This window comes from Silene latifolia, chromosome 3 (genome assembly GCF_048544455.1).
Source record: "Silene latifolia isolate original U9 population chromosome 3, ASM4854445v1, whole genome shotgun sequence".
In the NCBI taxonomy this organism is placed as follows: Eukaryota; Viridiplantae; Streptophyta; class Magnoliopsida; order Caryophyllales; family Caryophyllaceae; genus Silene; species Silene latifolia.
The window spans coordinates 44790234-44817589 of NC_133528.1; the positions used below are offsets into that span (position 1 = coordinate 44790234).

A 27356-nucleotide genomic window follows, 5' to 3' on the forward strand; every position below is an offset into this window, starting at 1 on the left:
CTAACTTTTCTATATTTCAAGACTATATCTCTTTAAATGGATCAACTAATTGCTCGACAAATCTTAACAATACGATAAAATAACAAAGCTAAAACAAATAAACCCGTGAATTTCACGGGTCACAAACCTAATTTCATGTTAATTAGGCTTACTTCAACGAAAGTAGTAAATTAGCCTCTTAACTTAGTCTAATCGTGAGATTCAACCCCTTAAGTTTAATTTGGGGTGATTAGGCCCCTTAACTTTTGCAAAAAGTGAAATTAAACCCTATATCAAAATCTCATGAGAAATTCATTTTTTCATACCGTAAACACTGAAATTAGCTACATGTTTTATTTAAAAAAAAGTTCGGATTTTTTAATGTAAATAAAATTATTATGTTTTAAAATTCTAAAATAAATGAAAATTTTTATTTTTTTTATATTGAGAAAAAACGTTTTTTATTAAAACATTTCTTCGTTACCTAAGAAAACTTTAGACAAATTAAAATTAGGCACATATATATTTAGACTATTCAGTCTTTTTTCAAAAAAATAAATAAATTATATATGGTATATGTTTTAAAGAAAAAATTTTGAGAAAAGTATTTAGCTCTTTTATAAAATTTAAATATTTTTTTTTATAAAATAATTTAAAATCTTCTCTAATTGGATGTTAATTTATTTTAGATGATGATTTTATTTGTTATTATTATTTTTTTTGGATTTTGATTGTATATTTTGTAACAAGTATAATCAATTTCACTTTTTATATATGATATATTGAATTTCTCATGAGATTTTGGATAAGAGGTTTAATTTCACCTTTTATGTAACTTATGAGGCCTAATTACCATTTAAATTTAAGAGATTTTTCACAATTAGACAAAGTAATGAGGCTCAACTACCACTTTCGCGGACTTACCTCCTTATGTTGTCGAGCCGGAGTTTGAAGTGCTTTGGATAACTGCTGACACGGCAATCAGAATCATTTTACTAAACTGAACCACTTCTCTAACCACTATTGTGTTGACTTCCTCTTTTCACAAACATCCATCATTTTCATCTTCATCTTCATCTTCGTCAATTTCCTTTACCAATTCTCACTTACCTTATTCATCCATGGCTTCCACACTAGGTTTAGTCCCCATTACTCGAGCTTACTTATCCTCTTACTATGATAAATATCCCCTTGTTCCTCTATCCACCGATGTGGCAGACTTTTCTTCTCAACTTCGCTCTTTAATCGACGATTTCTGCTCTCAATCTCCTATCACTCCAGGTTCATTTTCTTTATTTTTCTAAGATTATGTTGTTTATTACTGCTATACAGTAATGTGATAATTTCATCAGTTTGTAATTGTTCTGTTTCTGAGACGATATTATCTATGTAGAATTGTTGATGATATGTGATATTGAATAAGGTGTTGGTTGTGCAGACGAAAAGATTGTGGTAGACGAAGTCGATTGCGAAGTTCCGCATAAAATTGATGAGAATATGTGGAAGAATCGAGAGAATCTTGAAGAGATCATCTATTTGCTGGATAGGTCACATTGGCCTCCCGCGGTATTTACTCTGAATTATCTAGGTTTTGCCATATCGTGGTTAAGGTATTGAATAATGTTAGCCAGTTTTTAATTAGGTTGAGTTGCTCACTTTTCGTGGATAGATCACATTGGCCTTCCGTCTATTTTAGCCTTGCTTAGTTTTCGTGCTTTATGTAGGCAATGCATATTCTGTAGAGGCGGTATTGTATAATTTAAATCGCATTGCTCTAACATTGCATCTCACAGCAATCATATTTTGGTAGACTCGGTCTTCTGTATTGTTGTTATGTACTAGTTGCACTGCTTACTTTGATGGTTTCTATATCAAAGAAATATTTGCTCCATGTTTAGTTGAATCACTATCATCTGGCCCCTCATACCTCGCGCGCCATAGGCAGCAGGCATTATCATGTAAAAGTTTATTAACCGAGTGCTCTTTATAGTCTTGATTCTTGATTGATGTGTGCGCGGAATATATAATGCTCTTCTCTGGTTGCTTCCAACAGCATTGTGATATTATTAATTTGAGTCCTTTTTTAAGTTATCTGTTCTGTTTGTACAGCTTCGGCAACAAGCGACAGAAGATCCAGAATTTGCTACTGTTCTTGATCAGCTGAGAGATAAATTCGAAGAGAGCTTGAAGAATTTGCAGTATTTCCAAACTAATAATTCCGATTCTATATTTAATACAGGTTAGGTTTGTTCTCCTTGTTGACAGAATGCAAACATGTTTAATTGCTCAGATTCTTTTATTGTGCATGTGCTGGTATACCAAGTCATTAGAGTATTTTCCGTCTGTTCTCTTCTTATCTAGCTGATGTCATTATACTGTTTTAGACTTTTAGCACTCTTAAAAATTAAAATTCCAATCTATAATTATTATCACTTCCTCCGATGCTTTGGAAGTTTGTAGTCGCAACATCTTTTTAATACGGTAAGTTTAAATGGGATTGCTGCATTTCTTATTAGTACAAAATTAACACACTAAAATAACTATTATACCATTGATTTTTTTAAATCCAAAGTATCTTTGAGTGAGTTTGACCCGCCTAAGTTGCCAATCATACCCTCTCGCCCCTTCCCCAAAACTTATGCCACACTTGCAATCCTAAAAACTTGTGCCAACAAATAGGTTGCAATTCCAAAGAATTCTAGTAAGTATTTTTTTCCCGGTGCTGCATAAGATTATATATAGTTTTGGTTTTGTGTGGCTTGTTTCCTGTGGAAAGAGTGCATGCATGTCAATAAATTTCTCGGTATTGTGTTGTGTTGATGCTGATTTTACCAACTCTATAGGTCAGCAATATGACCTTTTGTTGCGCTTTCAAGTGTCTTTGCCAGCTAAGGTAAATTGCCTTAGCTGAGAAAGCACAATGGTCACTTAACATACTCCCTCCCTCCTTTTTTATTTCTTCCCATTTGATAGAGGCACACCTTATCCGGAAAATTTTATTAAATAATATAGAACTGCAAGTGGGCTCATTATTAGGGACAAACAAGTTTACTTAAATAAGTAACGCTGCTATAATAACCACCCCCATTACCACCCCAATTCCCATACCACCACAGGACCGATACCACCATCAAAATCACCATTCTAATAGAAATTGGTCGAAATATTGTCCTATGATGTTAATTTTTGCAAAAGTCATTGTAAGAGAGTATAGATATAAATAAACAAGTCCGACTTCTCCAATCAAATTAAGATAGGGAGATGGTCAAGGATGGAAGAGTTGTATGAGGTATGGAGAGGGGAAGTAATGTCGTTGAGGAGGGAGAATTTAGGAGTGGTTGAGGATGGTCTTATGGAGGTCGTGACTCGTGAGGCAGTCGAGAGGGGTGTCAGAGAAGGCAGAGACGAGCCGGTGAGAAGGGTCGCACGCCGGTATGGTGGCTGTTGCAACCCGCTTTGTGGTTGGTGCTTCTTGAGCGAGGTGTCAGATAAGGTGGAAAGGGATGAAACTTGGTGGTCGTGTGTTTTGGTGGGTATTATCGATGGGTAATGGATTTGAAAAGTGTGTTTAAAGTTGGGTTAATGAGGGCATATTTTGTAAATATACGAGTATTATTAGGATAATTTAGTAATTTTCTGACATAATTTTACTTAAAATGGAAAGAAAAAAGATCTTCCGATAAGTGAATGCGGAAAGAAGAAAAAAGGAGGGAGTATATTGCAAGGGTGGAATTTTTTTTATTTATAACTTGCTTATGGTAGATAAATTTTGCTGAGATATTGTAGCAGCAGGATTCTCTATTGTATCGCCAAGAAAATGATTGCTGACATGTTTTAGTTTTGAGATCTTATTGCCATAGGTGATAGGCCGTATCCCATGTGTTTAAAAAGCCCACTAGAATTGCTTGTTTGAGTCTTTGAGATTTAGCACTTCTGATTGTAATGGCTTGCTTGTGCTATCATGTTATCTACTCGAATATATTTGGTGACAGGCCGACCTTACTTTTTTGTTATCCCTCTTCGACCCTCTCTCATTGGCTTATGCTTTAGTCATGAGCTATATGCCTCAAGATTTCCGGGGTACCTTGATTCGTCAACAAAAAGAACGCTCTGAGAGGAATAAACAGGCTGAAATTGATGCTTTGGTGAAATCTGGTTGCAGCATACGTGATCGATATGCTTTGTTGTGGAATCAGCAAATGGAAAGGTAAACTGTCATGGTTTGTTGTTGACTATTTATCACTGCCCATAATTAAGCAGAATCATGAATTGGAATGTTACATATTCAGGAGGAGACAGTTGGCTCAGCTTGGATCTGCAACGGGTGTATATAAAACTCTTGTCAAGTACCTAGTAGGAGTGCCACAGGTCAGTATAATCTCTCTTCTCTTATAATTGTTTTAGCATTATTTAGGAAATTGCTTAAAATGGAGTATTTACGTCATATCTGCTGCAAACTTTCCACTTTGATGCCCTTTGTTTCGAGCTAATTCTAAGGTTTCACAAATGCAACTTTGTTAACCTAGATTTGAGTTGTTTACCACTTTGTTGAGGTACAAAGTTACACAACCAAAATTTCATTTAAATCACATGTTTTTGAGAATCAATGAGCATTGTTCCCTAAATTACTAACACAACACCACTTTTTGTACACGGGTGACGCGCTTTGCTTCTTTATATTATAATATTCTTGTTCCATAACTCAAGAAACAAGACCTCCATTTGTTTTAATAAAAAGCTTATTAGCTAATGTTAATGTTTTCATATCCTTATTGGATGTTTAGAGCTCACTTTATTGATGCATAAGCCTCCAAATAAGGTTTGCAAATAGATGACCAATTTTGCTGTATGTTCTTGGGCGTGGTAGTTTGTTAGCATGTTGGTTAAATTTTGCAGAATTAGCTCTACTTTGTTGCGAGCGATTATGAATTGAGGGAGTCTGCAATAATTGATGGTTAGACAAGGCTTAGCTTATTTGTTGGAGAGGGTTACTGAACTATTATTAGCTCATGTTTTAGTTATTCTGCTTCTGACTTTGTTCAAACCGTATTTGTAAACTAATGTATAAGCAATGAAAGACGAATGTGGGGATCGAGATTATTTATACAACTCCTATGGAGTTGTGTAAAAGTAAAGCACAGAATAAATAACTAGAGGACTGAAATTAAGAGGTTTGTGCGCAAGATTAGAATTTGGATGTATTGGAAGTCCCGTGAGTTTTCTGTGGTTTTCTTCAAAGAAACTTTTAACTGAGAGTAAGTGTGTTAAATTACCACTTCCCAATCCTGGGATGCACTATTGGCCCGAATGTGCTAAACTGCATGTTAAATTTGCAAAGTTAATCTTGCTGGTAATCATGAGGAGGATATGAAGGAGGTCACTAGTTTCCAGAATCCTGGTTATGATATGGCGGTAAATGTGTCACAAGTAGGCTTTGAAAATGATCTTTGAAAGGTGTTGAGGCTCCTAGTCCAGGTCTGGTGATTAGTAATTAACGGATCCTCTTGATGGGGTTACTCTTGGGAACGAAGATGTGGACATGAGGTGTATCTTATCATATGTTTGTAGGAAAACACGCCAAAAGCCATTCTTCTTGTTTATTCTCCTCCATTTAGTTGATATATAACTATTTCATATAATAAACAAAATTTGCATCAGCTAACTTCTGGAGAACATGTTCCTTTTCTTGTAATTATAATTGGTATTGTGCCCCAGACAGAAAATGTTATTATTTTATTTCTTTTCTTGTTTTATGACTTCCATAGCTATAAGTTTAGATAGGCCGTTTTTTAATCATGTTCTCACTCCATATTCAACCTTTCCTTTTCTCTCATTTATATTTTAGACATGCAACTGGCATGTGACATTTAAAAGGATAAGCCATGTCAGGCGATCCTAAATCATTTTGGGATTAAGGCTCTGAAGTTGTTGTTTGGATAATTTTTTTTTCTTATATATGTTGTCTGGCATGTAGGTTCTTTTGGATTTCATTCGACAGTTAAATGACGACGAAGGGTATGCCCTTTTATTGCCTCTTTACTCTCTTATAACGCCATGTATGTTACAGAATAAGTTTGTGATAATTGACTTTGAGTTCAACACTTACATACATATTAGATCTGACCTTGATCTTAGATTCACTTGCCGCGGTCTGATATTGCATAGATACAGTCGGTACTGCCTCAAAACATAGACGCTGTGACCTTAATAAATTGTATCACTCGGCCTCAGTGTGATGTCACGGCCACCTGTCTACATGAAACATGACCAAGCATCATTGCCCTATTTGCTGGTCATTACAGGCTGTTAGTTTACTGTGACTAGGCTCAATGTATGCTTTCAGCAATTGTGATTTCTGTTTTTTAATCCCGTCTCACACCTGTTGAAATTATTCTGGGTCTTAGGGTTAGTTGTTGGCAGTCTAGACTAGTTATGCTGAGTCTGCATATCATGGCTCATAGAGTCTATTGAGAGGATTGATATTGGTTGGTGGTTTTTATGTTGGACAACGTGATGATTGGTGTTAGGTTTTCAGTTTTGTTACTGGAATCTTTTGTCAGTTCTTTTCTATAAATGTCAGAATATTTTTTTATAAAGCCTCTCTTACCAGTCTTTATCTAAACTAGGGGTGAGAACAGATAGTATTGAGGCTGTGTGGTACTTTTGGTAGGGTACAATCAAAGATTCTAGAAAGGATGAATGTCTTATATCCAATTAGTATTTTTCATTTGCTTGAATGTGATGTCAAGGTATTGATTAGGGATTCAATTGAATCAAACTTTCCGAAGAGTGTTACATTCTTGAATTGGCGTTTAACTGAAAGCACTTGTCTTTGCTGTGATATTTTTTAGGGTGCGGTGCTTAATAATCTAATCTAGCTTCCCTTTTTGTTTCATTTGCAACCCTGGTACTTCAAGACATGTCTGAAAGAGGCATAATACATTTTTTGGCACCCAGATTTTAAAGCTGTTTATAAGTGTCGTGGTTGGATGGGATTGCTTTCAGAGTTAAGACTGATGTTTCATAGTCAGACCCTTTCTTGGATAAAGTTATCTTGTCGTAATTTCTGGTTTCATGCCTTGGGGCTTTTTCTGAATCTTTTCGCTTCATCTTCATCACGAATTGCTATTGGTTCTGCTGCTGTACTATCTACTTTTGTTTGTCTGGCCGCCTTCCGTGATGCACTTCTCTTTTCCAATCAATGGACTCTTGAACCTTGAGATGTAACAACACCTTTACCATTATGTATTTGTGTGGTGCTGTGCATTAGTAGTCATTTATACCATGATGGTGGATCTTTTGCAACCTAACTTTAGTGGTTCACTTTGTCTCACAGCCCAATGGAGGAGCAAAGACAGCGCTATGGACCGCCATTATACAGCCTTACAAAGATGCTGATTACCATCCGGGTTTTCCTATTTTTACTGTGGGCTCGTGTTGATGCCCAAAAGATGTAAGACACATCTTCCCTTTTCTCTTATTATTCCTGTGAACTGTGATGAGTTCTTATTTGACATATCTTGCATATTTTTGCCGTTTCTTCATCTCTTCTCATAGCGACTCAGTTACTGCTTGATTATTTGAGGCCTCTTAACACAGTGGTGGGTGTAATAGGACTGCAGACCAACTAACTTTATTGGAGGGAGCTGCCAACACGTATACCTGTGAATTTGAGAGGTTCATCACTTTTATGGGGTAGATCTCTTTCATTCCATAAGTATTTTTCTGTCAATCTTGATGATTTCCTTTAATAAAAATCTCTACTGGTCTCAGCGAGGTCTTCGCAAATTCCCCTTTTTTCATATCAGCAGATGAAGTAGGTGCTTCAGAATCACGGTTTGTCTCTCCTCTTGCTTATATCAGGGTTAGTCAACTATGTATAAGATATTGACTACCCCTTCCATTCACGTGGATTTACTGCATTTTCCTTTTTGGATAGATTTTGACCTGAAAAAGACAAATATGCCCTCTGAAAATTTGTGGTTCCAGTGTCCATCCACTTGCTTTTACTTATCTTCTCCATTCACTAGTAAAAAAATATTCTTCCCCATTTGCCATTTCTTAAAACTTGTGCCATATGTAAATGTAGCGAATCTAAATGAATGGAGTATAGTTTAAAGATCAACATTGGATGCTTTGTTTTCATTGAATTTTGAGACTAGTTTTGTGTATTTCGGTAACAGAAATGATGATTACAAAGAGATAAGCATTCCTGCTGGGAAAACTCACGAGGTATGCCTTATGTCACCGTAACCCCTTCTTAGAATCTTTGTTGTGCAAGGCATCTCTGCATGTGGTACTGATTTGATTGGTATGCTTGTTACTAGTAAGCATGGTTAATCAGTTGAACAATCTTTTAATGTGAAGCCTTGTTGATGCATTGACAATTATCTGTCACCTCTTGATTATATTGGAGCTTGAGCCCTCTACCGGTCTGCCCAAATGCTGGTTGATGTCCTTCATTCAAGTCATCTCTGTCTTTATGCTATGTGTAATATGTTTCCGTGTATCCTATTCTAATCTTCTTCCGAAGTTGTTAGTATCAAAGACTCTAGCTGGTTACTCAGTGCCTTAGAACAAGCAGGGTAGCACAATTAGTCTGTGGATACCTTAAGTGATATTTACAATTGTAGCCTTTAACTTCTACGACGTTATTCGTTTTTTCTTCCGTAGGCGAAAGCCATATGATGAAATCTATCATTTTACTGTTTTCCCCCTAAGATCAAGCTTCATTTTCCGATAATTTCCTTGGTTTGATGCAATGTTGATCTAATTTCACAATTTCGGCTGTAGGTGCTGCTGTCTGTGGATTCTCTAAATTCTTATATTGCCTGGGATTTTGCTCTAGAACCAAGTAAAATGAAAATGGTACGAGCTTGTCCTTTGTAATGCCATATTAAATTGCAATACTAGCTTGCTCCTTTTATGCTTTAGTTTTTGTTAGTGTTAGACTTGTAGCGGTGTCGTAGTAATTTTTTCATTGTGCCCTCATTTGGATAATTTTTCCATTTCCAATGGAGCCACAGACTCGTTACTCTTTGATTATGGATTATGAATGGAATAAAAGCAAAATGGCTGCGCTTCTTTCTATTGTGAAGTACTGGTCCTTAACTGCGAAATTTTCATGTTGGCTCATTCGGGAAAAGCCATTTTGCGTTGCTAACATAACAATAAGGTTGCGTACATCCGAGTATCTGACCTTCCCTTACCCCTCAATTTGCGGTAGCCATTGAGGCATTGGGGTAATGTTGTTGTTGCTCTCATTTGGATATTACCACATTCAGTTTTTTTATCCACAAGTGGGGGATTTTAAAGGATGAATTATACGAATGCTTAGTTTGATCTCTTGTTTAGCCTAATATTAAATGTCCTTTATTCCTAAATTTTCCTTGCTGTCATAAGGAGCAGCTTATTGATCATTGATGTTTTATGGTATTAAGAGCTAGTGCAATACGAGAATGATGATTAATATCTTATTTCTTCACCCAGAATAGTGATAAGGTAATTTGAACCTATGTGTTGACTTTCTCCCAATAGAACGACAATTAACACAGTATCTTGGAGGTCAATTTCCCATTAGAGCCTTATAGATGATTGATGATCATGAGATGAACAGTTTGTTAGATGAAAGATTCTTTTGAAACTCCACTTGGCCACTTGGAAGCATTTTAAAATGTAGGCCTTGAAAGAGACACAGTTGAGGAAAAGGCCGTTTCAGATCAAACGCCTTTATCATGCTTCAATCGCCTGAATATGAGGGATTTGTGTAAACTAGTAGTAATATAGCCATGATAACAGATTTTGATCATGTATTCAAACACCTGAGTGGGGTAGGTGGCATGACAATAGAAGATCTGACATAGTATGGGTAAAAGAAGTTTTGTACGCTACTTAGCTTCACATGATCATCTTCTGCTATGTATTTGAGCTTCACACGGTGGCTGTTCTTGTTACTGAGCTTCATATTGTCATTTACAGGATGTAGGATTCAGCGTAGAGTATACAGACTCTTCGGGCCAAAATAGTGTAAGTGGTTGCACAAGTTTTTCTTTAACATAAACTTGCTGAATCATAATTCAATTTGAAGATGGTGTGTGTCAACATTATCTATCTGGCTGCAGTGGTGTAGGTACAATGGAGTTATGAGTGATTGTGTCTTGAGAGTTTGAGAACCCCACAAGTTTTTCGACAAATGATGGTTTATATTGCCAAATGTTGCTAATTTAACATTAATACAGTTTAAAGACCCCATACTAACAACACAAATTCTTAATTAAGACGGGTATATCCGTCACGGGTCAGATAGGATATTAAAGTCAAAAGCATAATGCCTAGGTACTATCACACTATTTGTCTTATCTTTCCACATGGGATTCTATTTGACCCGTTTCAATCTTAAGACAGATATACTCGTCTTAAGAGAAACCCATTGAACAACAAACAATGATGGGTGAGGATGAGTCTAAATATGACCCCACATTCTTAAATTCTGGTTCTGCCACAATTTGGCTGAAGTGTTTAGTTTTAATCTTGCAGCTTATCTTGCCTTATCGTCGCTGCGAATCTGATCAAGTGAGTGATTTTCTGTGTATATCTGTTATTTTGTCTATGGTAGTGCTTGGTCTCTGCAAATTACAAATTAACTAGTGTTGTATTTAGGGAAATTTCTGTACTGTGATGACCGGAACTTACAAGCTAATATGGGACAATTCATATTCAACTTTTTTCGGAAAGGTAAGGGTGGGGTCAGTGAATCCATGTTGGTGTGTTCTTTACATTTAGAAAATTGAATCCATATGGGTAGTCTCTTCGTCTGGCTGATAAATTATAGCATCTTTCCTTACCTCTGTGTAGGCTCTGCATTACAAGGTGGATTGTATACCTCCAGTCGTAGAACCAGTACCACAGTGAGCAAGACTTGTGGCAGCAGCTTATTGATTTTATCGTTGTTGGGAGTGATTCCCATGATCCGTTGTTCTGTATCATTTAATTTCATGTGATGTAGGTCGAATCTCCTACTTATGCTTGTTTTTGTGCACTGTGCTGTATATTGTGATTAGTTTCTTAGTAAGAGCCCAGAATTATTGGGTTGAATCTGGATAGAAGACAACCCTTCCAACCTACGGGGTTGAATGAACAAGAGGCTTGACCCAATAGCCACTTACTTTCAAAGTCTTGTATGCCATCGTTCTCAGTTCTAATTGTGTGAGTGCAATCTCGTTAATAAATGATCTTCCCCAGTTTATATAATTGGTAATTAGGGAATTTTTTGGCAAATAGGTGTTGATTAGCAAAATAATTAGGGAGTTGGGAGTTCCTTTGAAATTATTTTGCCCAATGGTATACCAAAATTACGGACGGACACACAGCGAGTACAACCACAAAGGAGGTTTTACAGGATCAATATAATTTTAACAAGATTATTATGAAGTTGTAAGCTAGGTAGCACCAAAACGGACACGGGCAAGGATACGGACACGACACGGACACGGACACGTGACACGACATCCCATGAAATTTAGGACACGGGACACGTTATTTAAATTTAATAAAATATATATATTTTTTAGTTATAAACGTTCGATTTTATTTTTGTAAAAGTATTTGATATTAAATTTAAATAAGTGAAGGTAAAACTTGGCCTTGATTAGAACTCGTTTTCATTTCCCAGCTAAATTCATATTCTAATCAATCTCTTTCGGCGGCTCATTTCTCGTCTAAAGAACATCATTCACCCAAAATGATGTCCAAATACCAAGGACGCGCGTAGGACACGTGCCCAAATACCATGGACACGTGTCCATATAAAAGTAGAAAGTTAGACACGGCTTCATAGGTGTCGGACACGTTTAGACGTGTGTCCGACGAGTGTCGGTGTCCGACACAGTTTCGGACACGGGACGGCTGATTAAAAGAAGTGTCTGTGCTACCTAGGTTGTAAGACAAGATTATATGAATAAGGGAAAGCTTATATTATAAGAAATAGATATATTTTACAAGGAAGGTTTTATGAGAGATGTTTTAGAGAGATATCACACTTAGACTTAGCTTGGTTATGGCAAGTATCAAGCACCCCTGTTTATAGTACAAGCTAGGGAGAATATTACAAGCATATGACAATCACATCACACAATATACACCATAAAATTAAAGCTTATGTTATACATTCTTCCTTTATTTAGACTATTATTTAGCTATCACTTCATGTCTTCCATTATTGTCTTTTTGCAGTCATCAGTTTTTATTTTTTTTCCCAGTTTTTAGCTATCACTTAATTTTTTTTAGACTATTATTTAGCTATCACTTATTTTTTTTTTCTAATTTTTTTTTTATAAAAAGAAAAAAAAAAGTGAATAGTAAAGCCGCTAAGAAACCTAGCGGCTTCACTATTCACTTTTTTTTTTTTTTCAAAAACTGTCACCTTCAAACACTGATGACAGCCTATTCTAGAAATGAACAACCACTGAAGCCGCTAAGAAAGTTAGCGGCTTATCTATTTCTCTATTTTTCATAAACTTATGGCATCTATCATCTGAAAAATGACAAGGAGACAAAGCCGCTAAGAAACTTAGCGACTCTGCCTAAAAATTGAAAAAAATGAAAGTGATGACATGGACACCATTGGGGTAAAATAGTTTCAAAGGAACCCTAATTTCCTAATTATTTTGCTAATTAACTCCAATTTGTCAAAAAAATTTGTAATTAGGTCCTATATCATAGCGAGAGAGGGTTTATGAGAGCTTTTGTTAATTGCATAGGGTTTCTCGGTCACTTTCTCTCCGGCTAACATTGTGCATATTCTCTTCACACCCTATGAGACAGCGATTAGAATGTTTAGCCCTAATAGCGGGAAGACATAACCAATCACCGCCAAAGAGTTGGTTATAGCACCGCAATGTGACATTACACTTTGAACCCTCAAACATTTATAAGAGGGAGTCGACAAAGCTATTGCATGCTTGCTATATAACCATGAACTTCTAACCTCAGTCATTTTCAGCACCCTACCATCCCAGCCAAAAAAAAAAAAAATTTGATTCATGACTAGTGAAAATAGAATAAAAGAGAGTTTGTTTTTTTTTTTTAAAAAATAATTATTTCTTTAGTAGGGCAAGGTATGAAAAATTATGACCAAAAAATATAGAGAATTATTATCTTACCTTCTTTTTTCTATCTTCTTCTACCTTTTTCTCTCACAACTCACAACCGATTAAAATATCATATATTTTGTTTCATCCACCTTCCTTTCCGACCCCACACGATATATACTACATAGTACTAGTTTAATTGATTGTGAGAAGGGAAATGAAAAATGTTGAAAGGAGAAGGTGGATAGACACTCTCAAAAATATAAACTTGTACATAAAAGTGCACAAAATCTCATTATAGACGCACAAATTCTTATTATAGACGGACACTATCCGTCTATTCGTATAGACGGATACCATTTCCCCTCACAAAATACCCATTTGCCATAAAGTGAGAAGTACATGGGGGGTGCCCCACCTTGTCCCCCCTACCCATTTTATTAGAGATCTTTACCCGTCTGTTCGCTCCACCCGTCTATACCAAGACCTATTATTATAGACGGCACGTATCCGTCTATAACTAAAGACGGATCAAATACAATACCACATTTCTAATAGGACAAGCAACAAGTGGGGTGGTGGGGGCAAAAAATGTTACCACTTTCAAGCTATTTGAGCCGTCTTTAGCTATAGACGGATATATCCGTCTATAACAAGACTAGCTGATAAAAGTGCAATTAAGATAAAAAAATCCTGATTTTCGCAGTACACATTTTACTCATTATAGTACACTTTTTACAAAAATACCCCTCTCATTTCCTACCCATCAAATCTTCTCAATCTCTCACATCTTTTTCCTCTCCCTACTCTTCTCCTAACGTACTGCATATGCATATTGTAGGTTTTATAGATCGTATCGTAAAATTTACACAATGTTCATAATTTAGAAAATTAATCGTAGTACTGCATTTTTTTTATACGAATGATTATTTTGTTAGTATGTTTTTCACCCCTCGTAGGTTTTCCATTAGTTCTCCATCTCCCATAACTGCACACACCGAACTCCATTGCCGACAACTACTGCTGGTTGCTGCCGCCACCACACCCGGCCAGATATTGCCGCTCAGACCATTGTACTACGATATTACGCAAGATGGAAAAAAAAGAAAATGCAAAACAGGTGCAATAACCACCACTACCAGCCTTTCTTACCACCGTCGCCACCTATCCGCCGTCCACCTACTTGCCCTCACCGGCGTCCCGGCGACAACCCCTCACCATCTTGTCGGCGCCTACGCCTATCCCAGAACGACCTGCTTCCCATACCTACTATCAATTAACCATAAACCCTAATTAATTAATAACACAAAAAATCCTAGAAAAACATTAAATTATTCAATAATTTGCAATTAATGATCAATTCATTCACAATTGAAGAAATTTGTTTGATATGAGACGGAGTATTTGATTATTGACCATTGTTACTAACCGAGAGAATTTGGTTTGTGTTTTTAGTAGGGGTAGGCAAATGGAAAGTACTGCGTAAAAAGTACTGGAATGAGTAAAAACCGTATTGCGAAAATAAATTCCGTAAAAAAAAAAAAGATGAGACATACTTTTTCACATACGGATTTTACTTTTTCACATACGCTTTTTACGATTTTTCCCTTGATATTTTTTCAATCATACTCACGCTAACAAAATTACCGCCTCGATCTCCCCACGCACCGCCCACCGGTTTACCCTCCTGCCGATCACCACCATCTTTCTAGCTGGCCACCCTCGCCAAAATATCAGCCGGCCACTATCACCACCCTCACCCAATTGAGTAGAAAACCCCAAATACTTTGAGCCTAACTTTCGCATAAACAAAACACAAGACAAATTCCTCAATGCAAATGACGTAATTTCCCACTAATGTCTAATTATTCCTCTAACCAAGTAAAGATGTTCGTGGAAAGTTGACAAATGAAAAGGCAAGAGATTACATATGTTTTAATCAAACCCAAAAGGGGCAGGCTCCATTATTACCCTTGTCACCGTAAAGAACTAATCCGCATATATGACCGCAAAGAATTGATGCCCGACAGTCACCGCCATACGAGCATCATCGTGAATATGTCATGCTACCTTCATTAATTTGCGGATTAGAGGATCCATTGTGCAAGTTTTTAGAGTAATTAGATTAGACTTCTTTTCAGGTAAGAAGGGGAAGAGATTGAAAATTAATGAAAAAATGTATATGAAAGAATAAGTCCGTATGTGAAAAAGATACTCAACAAGAGGATTTGACCCACGGTCCCAGACTCGTCAACTAACAAATTCGTCCTTCACATCAATGACTTCTTCCATACACAGTTTAAAAACTAGCCAAACCAAATCTAATTAACTTCGCAACAACATACAAGGTAATTCTATTGCATAAACCTCTGCCTGCAATGCACTAGTTAGCCATTTATAACATGTCAATTCAAAGCTGGTTTTTTCCTGTGATAAATGAGGTATAAGCATGTGGGAAAATACAATAATTACAAGCACTCAGGCAGAAAACTGTAGCTCAAAAGAATACAAGTCTCATCTTTCACACCTATTATTTACACATACAAACAGGATATATTTGCGAACAGAAATGAATTAAATGGTATCATCCTTCTTAGCTCGTGCTATTGAAGAAGTTAGAGTCAGTATTTCCTGTAATGCTATGATTGTATAGCTTACCAAAGTTGATGTCGTAGCAATTGTCGTCAATTGACGCTTGTGTCTTTAAAAGAATTGCAAGAATTTGATGTGTTTCAAGTTTCAACGACAGATCGAGCAATACCATGTTGTTTCTGGCTGCATCTGCAGAATCATAGCAGGGATGGATTTTTCAAATTGAGCAACAAAAGGAATCATCAGCTCTTTATAGACTGACATTACATTCACTTAAAAATTGGTCTCCTCTGTTCATAAACTTCACCCAAAAACTTTTGTATTTAGGAATTCCAAGCTCGAGCCATGGTTTCATGTTCCCATTGTAATGCAACACTGCAGCATTTCTAATTGCTTGAGAACCAAGCCCGTAATTGTGACCTAATCCTGACAGAACCCAGGAATCATCCAGAGGATACACTAGGTCCTGAAATGTCAGCAAGCTAGCCCTAGATGCAGCAGCTTCATAATGTGTTCCTTCTATGTCAAGCTGTACATACAAAAAAGGTGGGTCAATTATAGGATGTGTAGAGTTGTAGTAAGATTGGGGTTAAGTTATAGAAGCCCAAGATGACGGGAAACAAATTTAAACAGCCTACGAAACATAACCATGTTTCCATTTCCAATGAAGCCAAAGACTCACTCTACTTTGGTTTGGGATTATGAAGAAATAATGAATAATGACTCAAATTGGTTAGGCTTCTTTTTATTGTGGGGTAGTAGTCATTCAACGCAATTATCGACAATTTTCATTTGGAAGCAGTGTCTCTACACAAAGGTAAGGTTGCTTACATCCGGACCCTTTGCCTCGTTATTTGCATGAGCTCTCAAGGCAATGGGGTAATAGAGTGATTATGGAGACGTATCCCGTACTAAAAAGCAGGATAAAAGTTGGGATACAACTATATATGAGACTTGATTAGAACTATCGCAGCATTAAGCTTTGCACCTTAATAACCAAGTCCTTGACCTCTAAAGTAAAACTGCAATGAAATCGTGAGATGTGAGATCCATACGCAGTGAAGTTCTTCAAGACTGCAAAAAAGGGAGAAAAAAAGGTAATATACATTAGCACTTGCCTGTTTAACAAATTTTCTGAAGGTCTCGGAAAGATTAAGCTCCCTCCATTTTGCAAGATCGATCACATTCAATCCCGACATCCAGACGCAAGAGCTGCTGTTGAGACTATTTCTACCCAGATAACTGCTCAACTGACCCAGTCGTACAGCACACATCTCAACAGCACCATTGACATTTTTTCCCATGTCGATCTTCCATAATCCCGACAAGTCTTTCTGAACAAGCATATCATCATCCAAGACAACAATTTTGTCGAAATTCTTGAATATTTTTGGAAGGAGATAGTGGGAATGCGAAAATAAAGAAATATATTCCGTCTTATAATGCATTGGAGGAAGCTTATGAGTAGGTTGAAAGCTAACACGAAATTCCTCGGCCAGTGATAAATCTGGCGTCTTAATATAGGACTCTGGTATATAATCCTCAAGATTCAAGACCTGTATAGCAGATTCACTAAAACTGTTTTTCAAGAACCACATCTTCATTGAATAATAGTTTTCTCTGTCCGTCAGTATGTGAAAAACCAGCTTCTTACTTTCCTGTTGAAAAGATTACAGTTAGATATCTGAAGCGGTATGCTATGCAGTCGTATCATCCGGACTATATAAAAAGGTATTCAACTATAAAAAAAACAAATGACATCTTACAGAATCGGAAGCATACTTTAGCATGTGCAACGGTGGAGTTAATAAGAACAGATGAAGCAAGTATGTTTCTGGAGAGGACAACATAATGGTATAATTCTGGATCTACAATACTTTCTGTCGGAGATACTTCCAAGTCCATAGAGCCCTTATTGAAATACTCTACGGTTAATCTCATAGATAAACAATGCAGAGATTTTGGCATGGTCTGGACAGCAAGCTGGTAAAGAAAGGCACTTTGCTTGGTGTGAAAATTAGCTTCATCCTCAATTGGCTCCAAAAGTTGCCTAAATTTCTTATCCACATTGTTGCAATCCACTCGAATTGACTTGGATCTAGCTATTACAGCCTCCATTCTCTGCAGTTTCTCCCCAAGGCTGATAATGATACAGACAATGATTTGTCATCAATATAGTACTCCATATAAAAATATATGGAGTCAGCGTGCTAATTAGGAGCTATACAGATAAAAGTGAGAGTAGTCAAGTCATAACTCCCTGCAAGTTTTATTGTTTATCAGTTAACTAGGCTAAACGCACATTCTCAGAATTGTACTACTGAAGATGGATTAGGATCCATTTTTTCCATAGGTTAGTCGTGAAATAATATATGGAAGCAAAGTCTAAAGCTTGTAAACTATCATCAAAATCATAATCTCTCCCTAGTTTCAGTCGCAAGGTTGTGTCTTGTACTCTTGTGTCCCAGTAGGATGTTGGATGCTACCTGTTTTTTTCACTTTCAGTTTCCTTGCGCTTTGTGGCATAGGTTGGCTAGGTTCGAGAAGAATAATAGGCATGCCCATTCTCTCTAATTGATTTCCTACATTGAAATTTGCATTTCCTATTGCAGCAAGGACGAAAATTTGCTTAAGCATTCAGAATTGTACAGTTTGCCTGTGCTTTAGTGTATCTGCACGGAACATGATTCCTATATATTGCCTAGAAGAGCCCATTCTTTGGTTTACTGGTTACCTTAGTTTGAGAAGGCGCAAGGCGCACTGAGGCTATGGGGTCCCAAGGTGCTGAGGCGCAAGGCGCGAGGCCAAGGCGCACGCCTTTTGCACACGAGGCGCACTGATTTTTTAAAAGAACATCCATATTTTACAACCAAATTTTGTGCGAAAATAATCCCTTTTTTTATTTAAGAAGGCGAACATGTACTTTAAAAGTGAAAAATAAGGATAAGGGGGGAGAAAACAAGGCTAAAATAAAAGAATTTGGAAAAAAAAAATATGGAATTGCACACTAATGCGCCTCGTGTGCGCCTCACTAGTTGCGCCTTGTGCGCCTTGGGTGTGCCTCATGCGCCTTAGGTGCGCCTTTTGTATCCCATGCGCCTCACAGTGTCTGATGCGACCTGGCTGGCGCCTTACTACGCAGGGACGCTTTTTTAAACTAAGCTGGTTACCTTTTGGCGCAGGCCGCAGGTTGCTTATGGCTTCTCTGTCTAACAAGGCCGCTGATACTTTTAAAGAGAACAAGTAACCTACCCGTAAGAGGGTATTATGTACCAGCCCTTATGTGATAATATCAGCCGTTACGTAAAGAATTTTCAACTTAGTGCCAATTTTTCTGAAATCAAAAGGGTTGACAAAAATATTTGATATTGGAAGATACAGCTTATTTGACCGACATGGCTGATATTTGACGGATACTTGACTGGTACACGGCTAATTAAGCAGCAGATACTATACCATAAAGGCAAGCCGCGCTAAACCGTGACATGGGATGTGCCACCGCATTATAGTACGTAACCCTGATTTCTGACTTTTACCGCGAGTGCAACCATTGCTGCGATTTGATGGCGAGCTCATGATAAAATTGGGCCACTGGTAACTAGTAGCTAGGCAGATAACTTGTCCTCGACTCTCTCAAAATGATCAAATATAGGGGAAAGGGAGGTGTTCAAAATTAAGAGGTTGGATGACTCACTGAGAAGGAAGATCCGAATCTGTAGTAGCTTCACCAATTATACGCTCAAAATCTTGTATATTTTGCTTTAACTCTGTCGACAGTTTTTCATGTGGGCGAAGCTTTGCGATGCTAGGAAAATACGCGCGAGCAACAAATAACAGGTCTTTCATTTTTTTCAACATAGAATCTATCAGGACTTCCTTGTGTTCACGGCGCCAAAGGCAATAACTTCCGAATCTCAGCTCACAGTGCATTTCATTTTCATCAACATTTTTTGCGGGCTGAATTACTTGCACTGGGCTGCTGATCTTAACTTCCTGCCAACATTCCGAAATCAGAATGCATTTAAACTGATAAATAAATAGACACTGAATAATCTGATTGTTTACTTGGAAAACTTATGGCCTTGTTTGAATGGAGGAGAGAGAGAGAGAGAGAGAGAGAGAGAGAGAGAGAGAGAGAGAGAGAGAGAGAGAGAGAGAGAGAGAGAGAGAGAGAGAGAGAGAGAGAGAGAGAGAGAGAGAGAGAGAGAGAGAGAGAGACGCGGGGGTGGGGGTGGGGGGTGGGTGTAGTTTCCCTTGTTCGGTAAGAAAATGAAGGGGGAAACGGAGGGATACATTTTCCCTCCCCCAAAGCAAATCAAATTTTCCTCATTACATTGGAAAGAATTGGAGGGAAATTGTATCCAAACACCTACTATATTCCGCCTCCCCTTTCCCCCCTGAAATTTTATCCAAATACACCCTAATGCTTACATTTCTTGTGGGGGATGGTACATGTACGTAATTGCCTGCAGGAGGACCTGTACAAAGTCAAAGACAGTGATATATAATTCACTGTTATTAAAGGTTAAGGAGCTGATAGTAGCACATTGAAATGTTCATGTACCAAAATTCCCTTGTTCAACTTGCATAGGACTTTTATTGCTGCTGTTGTTGATTCCACTCCGAACAGGCATTTCTTCGATAGGGTTGTTGACATGTTCCTGAATCAAATTAGTTTTTTTTTGCACGTAATTATTATGTTTGTATCAGATGGCATAGAATTTCACAGAAACATTTTGGGACAGCTTTATAAAAAAAAGAAGGGTCGTGCTTTTTCACATACGGATTTTACTCTTTCACGTACGTTTTTTTACTAGTTTACCCTTGTCATTTTTTCCTCCATTCTATATTAATTTTCTTTCACCTCCCTTCCCTTTACCTCCTTCCGGCAACCACCTCGTTTAACCTTACTCTGGTCGAGCCGTGTTCCGGCCGATCATGCTTCGGCCATTAGTCTTAGATTGTAATCATTGATGTCTCATCGAACTGAAAAGTAGTGTGGCATTTGTTGCATCAGTTTACTTTTTTTTTTTTGCACTTCGTCTTTGATGTGTGTAATGTGTTTTAAATTTATGTATTTATGTTGTTGAATGGCATGATCTGGCAATAGGCAATTAGGCGACCATTACTATGATGTTGATTAGGCGTCCATTACTATGTTGTTGGAATTATATTAATCCTCCATTTTGGCAGACATATCTGCACACCACCGTCACAATGTGAGTTCGCACCAAAACTCCCCCTACGCACCACCCTAACCACCGTGCAAATGATAATAATTTCATATTAGTTTCACTAATAAACAATAATTGAACAAAACAAATTAGTAATTGCTAAACAACTAAATTAATTTACTAATTAGAAACATATAATCCATTGTTCAAATATCTAGAGCAATTAGGTTCCATTTTAGGGGAAAGGTACATATAAGAATTAATTGTTTAGGTTTAGGAATAAGGGTATGATATGGAAATTTAATGAAAAAATGTATGTGAAAGAGTAAAGTTCGTATGTGAAAAAGTAACTCCGAAAAAGAAATGCCAAGGAGTATGCAAGTTATGCACGGATTGCCGAATTAAACATCGCATTTTAGATGAATTCACGTCCTAGCAAATATAGCACATAGATGAAAATGACTGTAGACAACTATCTGTTGATGTAGATACAATTTTTTTATGTCACAGTTTATTCAAAGCAATACTTCATTTTAATGGAATAATTACAAAACATTAGCTTAGATGGCCTGCAAGGCTGCAACAAAACTAGTTTTACCCGCAAGTAGCAGACAAACGCTTCAAGTAAGTCAGCCTTAATCTCAAAATTACAAGTGATAAAAAACAGAATGGTTGAGCAACAATTTCAGTTCCACTAGTTCCTTCCCAATGTTCAACATTATTTTCAGAAAAAGGAACCTCTTCAATAAACAAAAAATATACAAAAAGATGCATAATGAAACAGGGTCTCAAATTTCAAACGTGTTTGCATTAGTCATTAAAAGTGAAGCCCTAACGCATCATAAAAGTTTTATAGGCATTCCCACCTTCTTGTGTTCATGTACTTACCCACTAGATCATCTTTCTAAGTCAAGCGTGATTAGCTTTTTTTCTCTCATATTAAGCTCAATACTAAAGTCTAAAGTTAAAGATCTAATATTCAAATGGGGGGAAAAAGCAAATGAAATAATATTAAAATGGTCATAGTGTAGTCCCCTTGTTTATTTTAACAAAAATAAGTCAGTCAGCCTAAAACGTAACAAAACAAAAGTTGCGACTATCCATTAGGAATCCATCTAATTCTGTGTTCCGCAGATATTAAACCACAAGAACAAAACAGCCAGATAGTGATTCCTCATTACACAATTCCTTGCACCCCAAACACATACTGAGCATTTGCACTTGCTATTCTACAAAACATGGCTAGTAGTCCTTGCAAACATATTGCGCAGGATAAACATTTTCATAGAAAAGGAAGTATGCCAATCACAGCAAACATTAATTAATGTCAGCAAATATTTAACAATCCCCACATCCCAGATTCCTGCAAACACCAAAGAGATGCAAGTGTGACATCTTTATTCGACGAAGAGAAGCACAGGATGTTGCTAGCATAAATTCTCTCAGTGCTCTCCACCCAAAGCCAAATGATAACTCCCTCCATTTCATTATCGCCCCCACTTGATCAAGTATCACTATGAGAATTGTGGTGAAGCATCAGAATTGGCCTTTCGAGTTCAAATTTAAGGAGGTTGTTTAATGAATCAATGCAGTTATTTTTCATGTATAGAGAAACAACCATTTACAATATAATGACATTCACATAATGAAGGATAACTAAAAATCGAAAGAGGTAGATAGGAAGGACAAAGGATGGAGTATAATAGATGACACTGATAACATGATGATATTTGTTCAAGTTCAACGAATGTAAGTGCCATCTCATGTTTAGAGGTAATCCATTACGCTTCACGCATATCACTCTTCTACTCATCCCTACACTTTCAGTTCACGGATAATCTTTCCTAAATAAGATCTACTCTGTATTACACTCGAATTCGATTACCCGCAACCAACCTGTCACTGAGAGTTCAAAAATAAAGGTAGTAACAATGTACGACAAGAGTAACAATTTAGCAAATAATCATTTCTGAAAACCAGGGTGGAAAACGCACTCGATTAACCCCTCAGCCTTTCCAGCAACATTACCTAAGTGCCTCATTGGCTTACCCATATGTTACAAACACAAAGTAAATGTATATAAAACATCCATTTGGAAGCTCAGCTCAAGAATGAACAAGAGACTGATCTAAGATCTGTTCATCAAATACGATTATTCTATGCATACACAACTTACCTTTTTTTTTTTTTTTTGTATTGCACCTTATTTAATAAAAGGTAGGGTTATTCATGAGACTATTACCCACCTTCTTAAAATAATCCCAACTACATTTTATCCCTAAATAAACCCAACTTTGGGTACCTTCCTCTCACAACAGACTAGATGACCTGCTACTTGGTAACTTGGTTTATAGGTCATAACTTTCTAAAAATTGACATTTATCCTTTACCCTACATCAGAATATCAAATGCACTATTAGCTTCTCTCACCATATGACATGAACTACATCACTCACAATTCACCATCAAACATCACCATTAACGTCCAACACTCACCACCATCCAGGGTTTAAAATAGCGGTATCGGTCGCGATGGCAGTAACGGAGTCGCGGAATCGTCCCCGACTCGGCCGTCGCGCTCTGAATCGCTGTTATCGCGGTGATATTTATTTTACAAGCTTTTGTAGATATTTCATCATCTATTGACTATTTCATATAAAGTTAAGATTAATTCTACTTAGGATAATTAATTTGACCAATGCTATACAATTTCTAAGAGCTTTTCATTAAAAATACTTAGTCGGTACAAGTTATAACTCATTCATATCGGGCTCATCGCGGGCTGTATCGGGCCGAGTTGGTCGATACACGTTATAAATCGGTCGTCTCGGCCAATACTTTCTTGTTTTCAATTTGCCCGATACATCTCGGGATATCTCGTATCGAATGCCTTCGATACCGATACATCTCGGGCGATACGATACGTCTCGGCCGAGATTTAAAACCATGCCACCCTCAGATGCACCATCACCTTCTAACCCACCACCATTCCATGTCATTGGCACATGGATTGTCGTGAATGCTGGTTCGCCAACACTTGCCACCATCCACCATCCACCCACAACCACCAACGCACAACTCACGGACCATCAAAACCCGCATCTCACGCGCACCAAACTCGACCACCAGGTGTGACCTAGCCACCATGGTTGAGCCTCTGTCGCTAACCCCACCAATATTTAACGACCGTATTCCTCCTCTCTTTGTGAAGACAGTACTGGACCTTTCCATTTATTGGAGAGATCATAGTTGCGCGTAATTGGTCCTCCTACTACCCCGGAAAACACATGAGATTGAGGTTAAAGAGTGCTGTTAATTATGTTTTTCCTCTAATTAATTTATGTACCGATTGTGGTGGCTCGATTGGATAGACGCCGGAAATGTGGAAGTGCGTCATGCTGGTCGCACCACCTGGGTTCAAGGGAGGCATGAACCACCGCGCATAAACAATCCCCATCAGGTTCAAGACCCTAGAAGTATCGGGTGTAAAAGTTGGGGTTTATGGATGAAGGGATGAAGGCAATGTGACGCAAGATGGGGCGAGAGTAAGAAGGCGGCCGACAAATATGGTAAGAGGCGAATGAAGGAGGAAGCAGAAGAGGTGATGGTGGTGTTTTGCGGTGGTTGAATGGGGGGTGGAATGGCGAAAATGAGTCATTCACCTACTGACATTGGTTTATAGGTCATTTCAACAGGATTTTACAGGTCAAAATTAACCCAAGTCTGTTATAAAAAGATGCGGATATTAGTATAGTTTATTACGGGTTAAAATAATGTATAGATTATTTTGAGAAGGCGGCCATTAGTTGAGATTATACCTATTACATAACCCTGAGTATATGAAATACGTTGTATGTGCACAATGATCACCTACATGACCTGCTGACTAAAACTCGCACTATGATTTTTTCATCTACTTTGAAACAAGATTGATTAACACCACCATAATGAGAACCCTACATAACATTAACTCTGCAGTCTGCAGTAAGTTATTAAATCACAAACTCATTCTCAAGCTTCCAATGCTCAAGAGCAGGTTCTACCTCCTTATCATCATGGAAAAATAGCGAGCTTAGGAGAAACTTGTAGCCAATGACAACATAGTAGGCAAGGGTAGCCAACTTAGCAGCCTACCCACTGGTAGTTTTACAGATGATCCATAATGAAAATTGCTTACTAAAATGCACGACACCCCACTACAAGATATAGAGCTTCAAGAGTTTATACTTTATTGAATTATTTTTTCTTTAATCCATCATATTCAAAAGGATAAGAATAGGGAGTCTTTGACCTTTAACCTTCCAGACCCGTAAAATTCAGAGAAATATATTCCTGTAGTAGTTGAATACCCTGATCACCCTTTACCTCTTAAACTTAAGGTTCTGTGATACGTGGAAGCTCTACAACATACCCTTAGGTATTTAGGTAAATAGCGAGACAATATTGAAAAAAAGAAAGTAGTAGCGAGACAAAAGGAACATGTGGTGAGTCAACATTGCTATGTTGGCAAAACACTCGGCTATCATCTAAGAAAAGAAAAGAACTATTCACTCAGCTATCATCACAAAACCAACACCTCACAAGAGCGTCTTAGTGGTTTATTGCAAAATTAAGCATATCACGGACCAGTTACTATGACGAGCCCTAAGATAGAGTTCATCCAAAAATATTTTCGCTCACAGAAGTGATGTGATTGAACACAACTCCTCCAAGATATTAACATATCCTTCCAAACAACGTGAACACGTTATACTACATTATAAGTATAAGACGATGGCATCCTAATTCATACTTTGTTGTCAAGTGAACGGAATACACCACAACTATATCAAACATTCAAGCGCCAATACAACACTAATTAGTTTAGTCGCAAAAATTTCATTTATCCTCGTCATAGTAGTCCTTTACCTAATGCACTCACACATTAGACTCACATCACAAGAACTCAATTTAAATGGCCATTACACTATGCTTACTGAACTAACAATGGCACAATTACAAAGTACACACCTGATGGATGATCCGGATTATATGGCTAAAGTTGCGCAAACCGTAACCTTCAAGAGCATTGCCCTATTTAACAAACCAGAAACACCGTTAAATCAGTATCACTTAATATACAAAATGGACACAAAAGTTAGCTCAATTAACGCTAATCTAAAGCACGTACCAGTGAAGTTTCTTGTTCAAACGGAAAACCTACACGCAGAAATTAAACATCACTACAAATCAAGCGCCAAAAAATAGCACAAATATCAACAATTGCTCAAATAAACAAGCAATTGAGAAACGGTTCGGATCTAGAAATCACATAAAACATACAAAATTCGATAACAACCTCGGATAATTACAAGTAAAAAGCAAAATATACATAAATTTATACAGAAATAACGAACAAAATAAATCTGAGATGAGTACAGTAAAAAAGTTGGTCCTCTATAAGACGGTTTTACACTAATATCGGATCCTGACTAGCTAGAATAAACTCGTGTAAAACCGTGTAAAACCGGGAGTATTTAGATTTTAGAAGTGAATCTGAAAATAAAAAGGAGGGGGAGAGTACCGGAAGAGTGAAAACCGAGGAGAAAGACGAGAGGAACAAGCATGGAAAGAATAGCGAGGCCTAAAACGGCAATGAAGAAGCAATTGCATCGTCGTTTTGGCGATACACCACTTTTCATGCCTATTTTCAGTAAATATTCTCTGATCTGATTTGAATGATTAACTGATTTAAGAAGTTTGATTGATGTTTATGTGTGTGTTGAATGTGACCTGCATTCGTTGCACGGTAACACTGCACAAGTTAGCTGTTAGTTAGTACAGACGTACAGGCAAACTTAGCCCACTTTTTTTCTGACTGAATTAGAATGAATGAGAAGGTATCGAATTGCACAAGAAAAGAATTATGTGGACCCGTACTTTCCGCTTTACTAGGGCTGAACTAAGCTGGATTGAATGAAGTTCAGCTTAACTAGACTGAATGGACTTGAACTGAACTAAAATAATTGGAACTACATTAAAATAAAATAATAATAAATATAATAATGATAATTTGACTCTCGATAGATAGCGTTGTGGAAGTCTCAACAGGGTGATCACAATTCGGTTTGGCTGCATGCGGACCTGATTTTCGGGTTAGGGCAAACTATGAATGGAAGGACTTACCGTATCGTGCGTAGCTATCCGTTATTAGAGCTGAACTGGAATTGAATTGAATGTAGTTTGGCTGAACTGAACCTGAACTGAACGGAGCTTATCTGAACTAAGCTGATTGTAGCTGAACTAAAATAAAATAATAAAATAAATATAATAATAATAATAATAATAATAATAATAATAATAATAATAATAATAATAATGATAGCAATAAATAAAATAATGGGAAATTCACGTGGTACCCTCAAACTTTGCCATTTTTTACGTGATACCCAACTTTTTAATTTTGTGCACATGATATTTTTGAAATTTGATTTTCAAGCACAACGTGTCCTTTTTATCGTTTTTAAAATTTTCAGTTAGTCAT

The 27356-nt window shown here is 37.2% G+C and overlaps 2 protein-coding genes across 7 annotated transcripts; one reads left to right on the forward strand and one right to left on the reverse strand.

The window, feature by feature from the left end:
- Nucleotides 1–973: 973 nt before the first annotated feature.
- On the forward strand, nt 974–11207 carry LOC141647604 (uncharacterized). Of its 6 annotated transcripts, none has more exons than XR_012545767.1 (15): nt 974–1260; nt 1418–1545; nt 2089–2218; nt 4030–4186; nt 4269–4347; nt 5954–5994; nt 7316–7432; nt 7579–7674; nt 7753–7815; nt 8163–8211; nt 8773–8847; nt 9958–10005; nt 10516–10551; nt 10627–10713; nt 10834–11207. XR_012545767.1 is itself a non-coding variant. In XM_074455860.1 (15 exons), the coding sequence occupies exons 1-15, from the start codon at nt 1101–1103 to the stop codon at nt 10888–10890; spliced, it is 1311 nt and encodes a 436-aa protein (XP_074311961.1). In that variant the 5' UTR covers nt 974–1100; the 3' UTR covers nt 10891–11207. The 6 variants fall into 6 exon arrangements, 3 of the variants coding, with proteins under 3 accessions (XP_074311961.1, XP_074311962.1, XP_074311963.1); XR_012545768.1 differs by having other exon boundaries at nt 7594–7674; XM_074455860.1 differs by having other exon boundaries at nt 10639–10713.
- Nucleotides 11208–15506: 4299 nt separating this feature from the next.
- On the reverse strand, nt 15507–26706 carry LOC141647605 (putative galacturonosyltransferase 7). The gene is made up of 9 exons (XM_074455863.1): nt 26397–26706; nt 26004–26032; nt 25844–25906; nt 20224–20320; nt 20091–20137; nt 19354–19652; nt 17442–17799; nt 16778–17317; nt 15507–16188 (listed from the first exon to the last, which is right to left on the reverse strand). The coding sequence occupies exons 1-9, from the start codon at nt 26512–26514 to the stop codon at nt 15910–15912; spliced, it is 1830 nt and encodes a 609-aa protein (XP_074311964.1). The 5' UTR covers nt 26515–26706; the 3' UTR covers nt 15507–15909.
- Nucleotides 26707–27356: the final 650 nt, after the last annotated feature.

What these genes read in the sequence shown, in the direction of transcription:
- LOC141647604 (XM_074455860.1), top strand. Translation starts at nt 1,101, where the DNA reads ATGGCTTCCACACTAGGTTTAGTCCCCATTACTCGAGCTTACTTATCC. An exon ending in CGATTCTATATTTAATACAG is followed by an intron (nt 2,219 to 4,029) that starts GTTAGGTTTGTT and finishes CTTATGCTTTAG; the next exon opens with TCATGAGCTATATGCCTCAA. An exon ending in ACTCTTCGGGCCAAAATAGT is followed by an intron (nt 10,006 to 10,515) that starts GTAAGTGGTTGC and finishes TTAATCTTGCAG; the next exon opens with CTTATCTTGCCTTATCGTCG.
- LOC141647605 (XM_074455863.1), bottom strand. Translation starts at nt 26,514, where the DNA reads ATGAAAAGTGGTGTATCGCCAAAACGACGATGCAATTGCTTCTTCATT. An exon ending in TTGAACAAGAAACTTCACTG is followed by an intron (nt 25,907 to 26,003) that starts GTACGTGCTTTA and finishes TTTGTTAAATAG; the next exon opens with GGCAATGCTCTTGAAGGTTA. An exon ending in TACCATCCCCCACAAGAAAT is followed by an intron (nt 19,653 to 20,090) that starts GTAAGCATTAGG and finishes GAATGTTGGCAG; the next exon opens with GAAGTTAAGATCAGCAGCCC.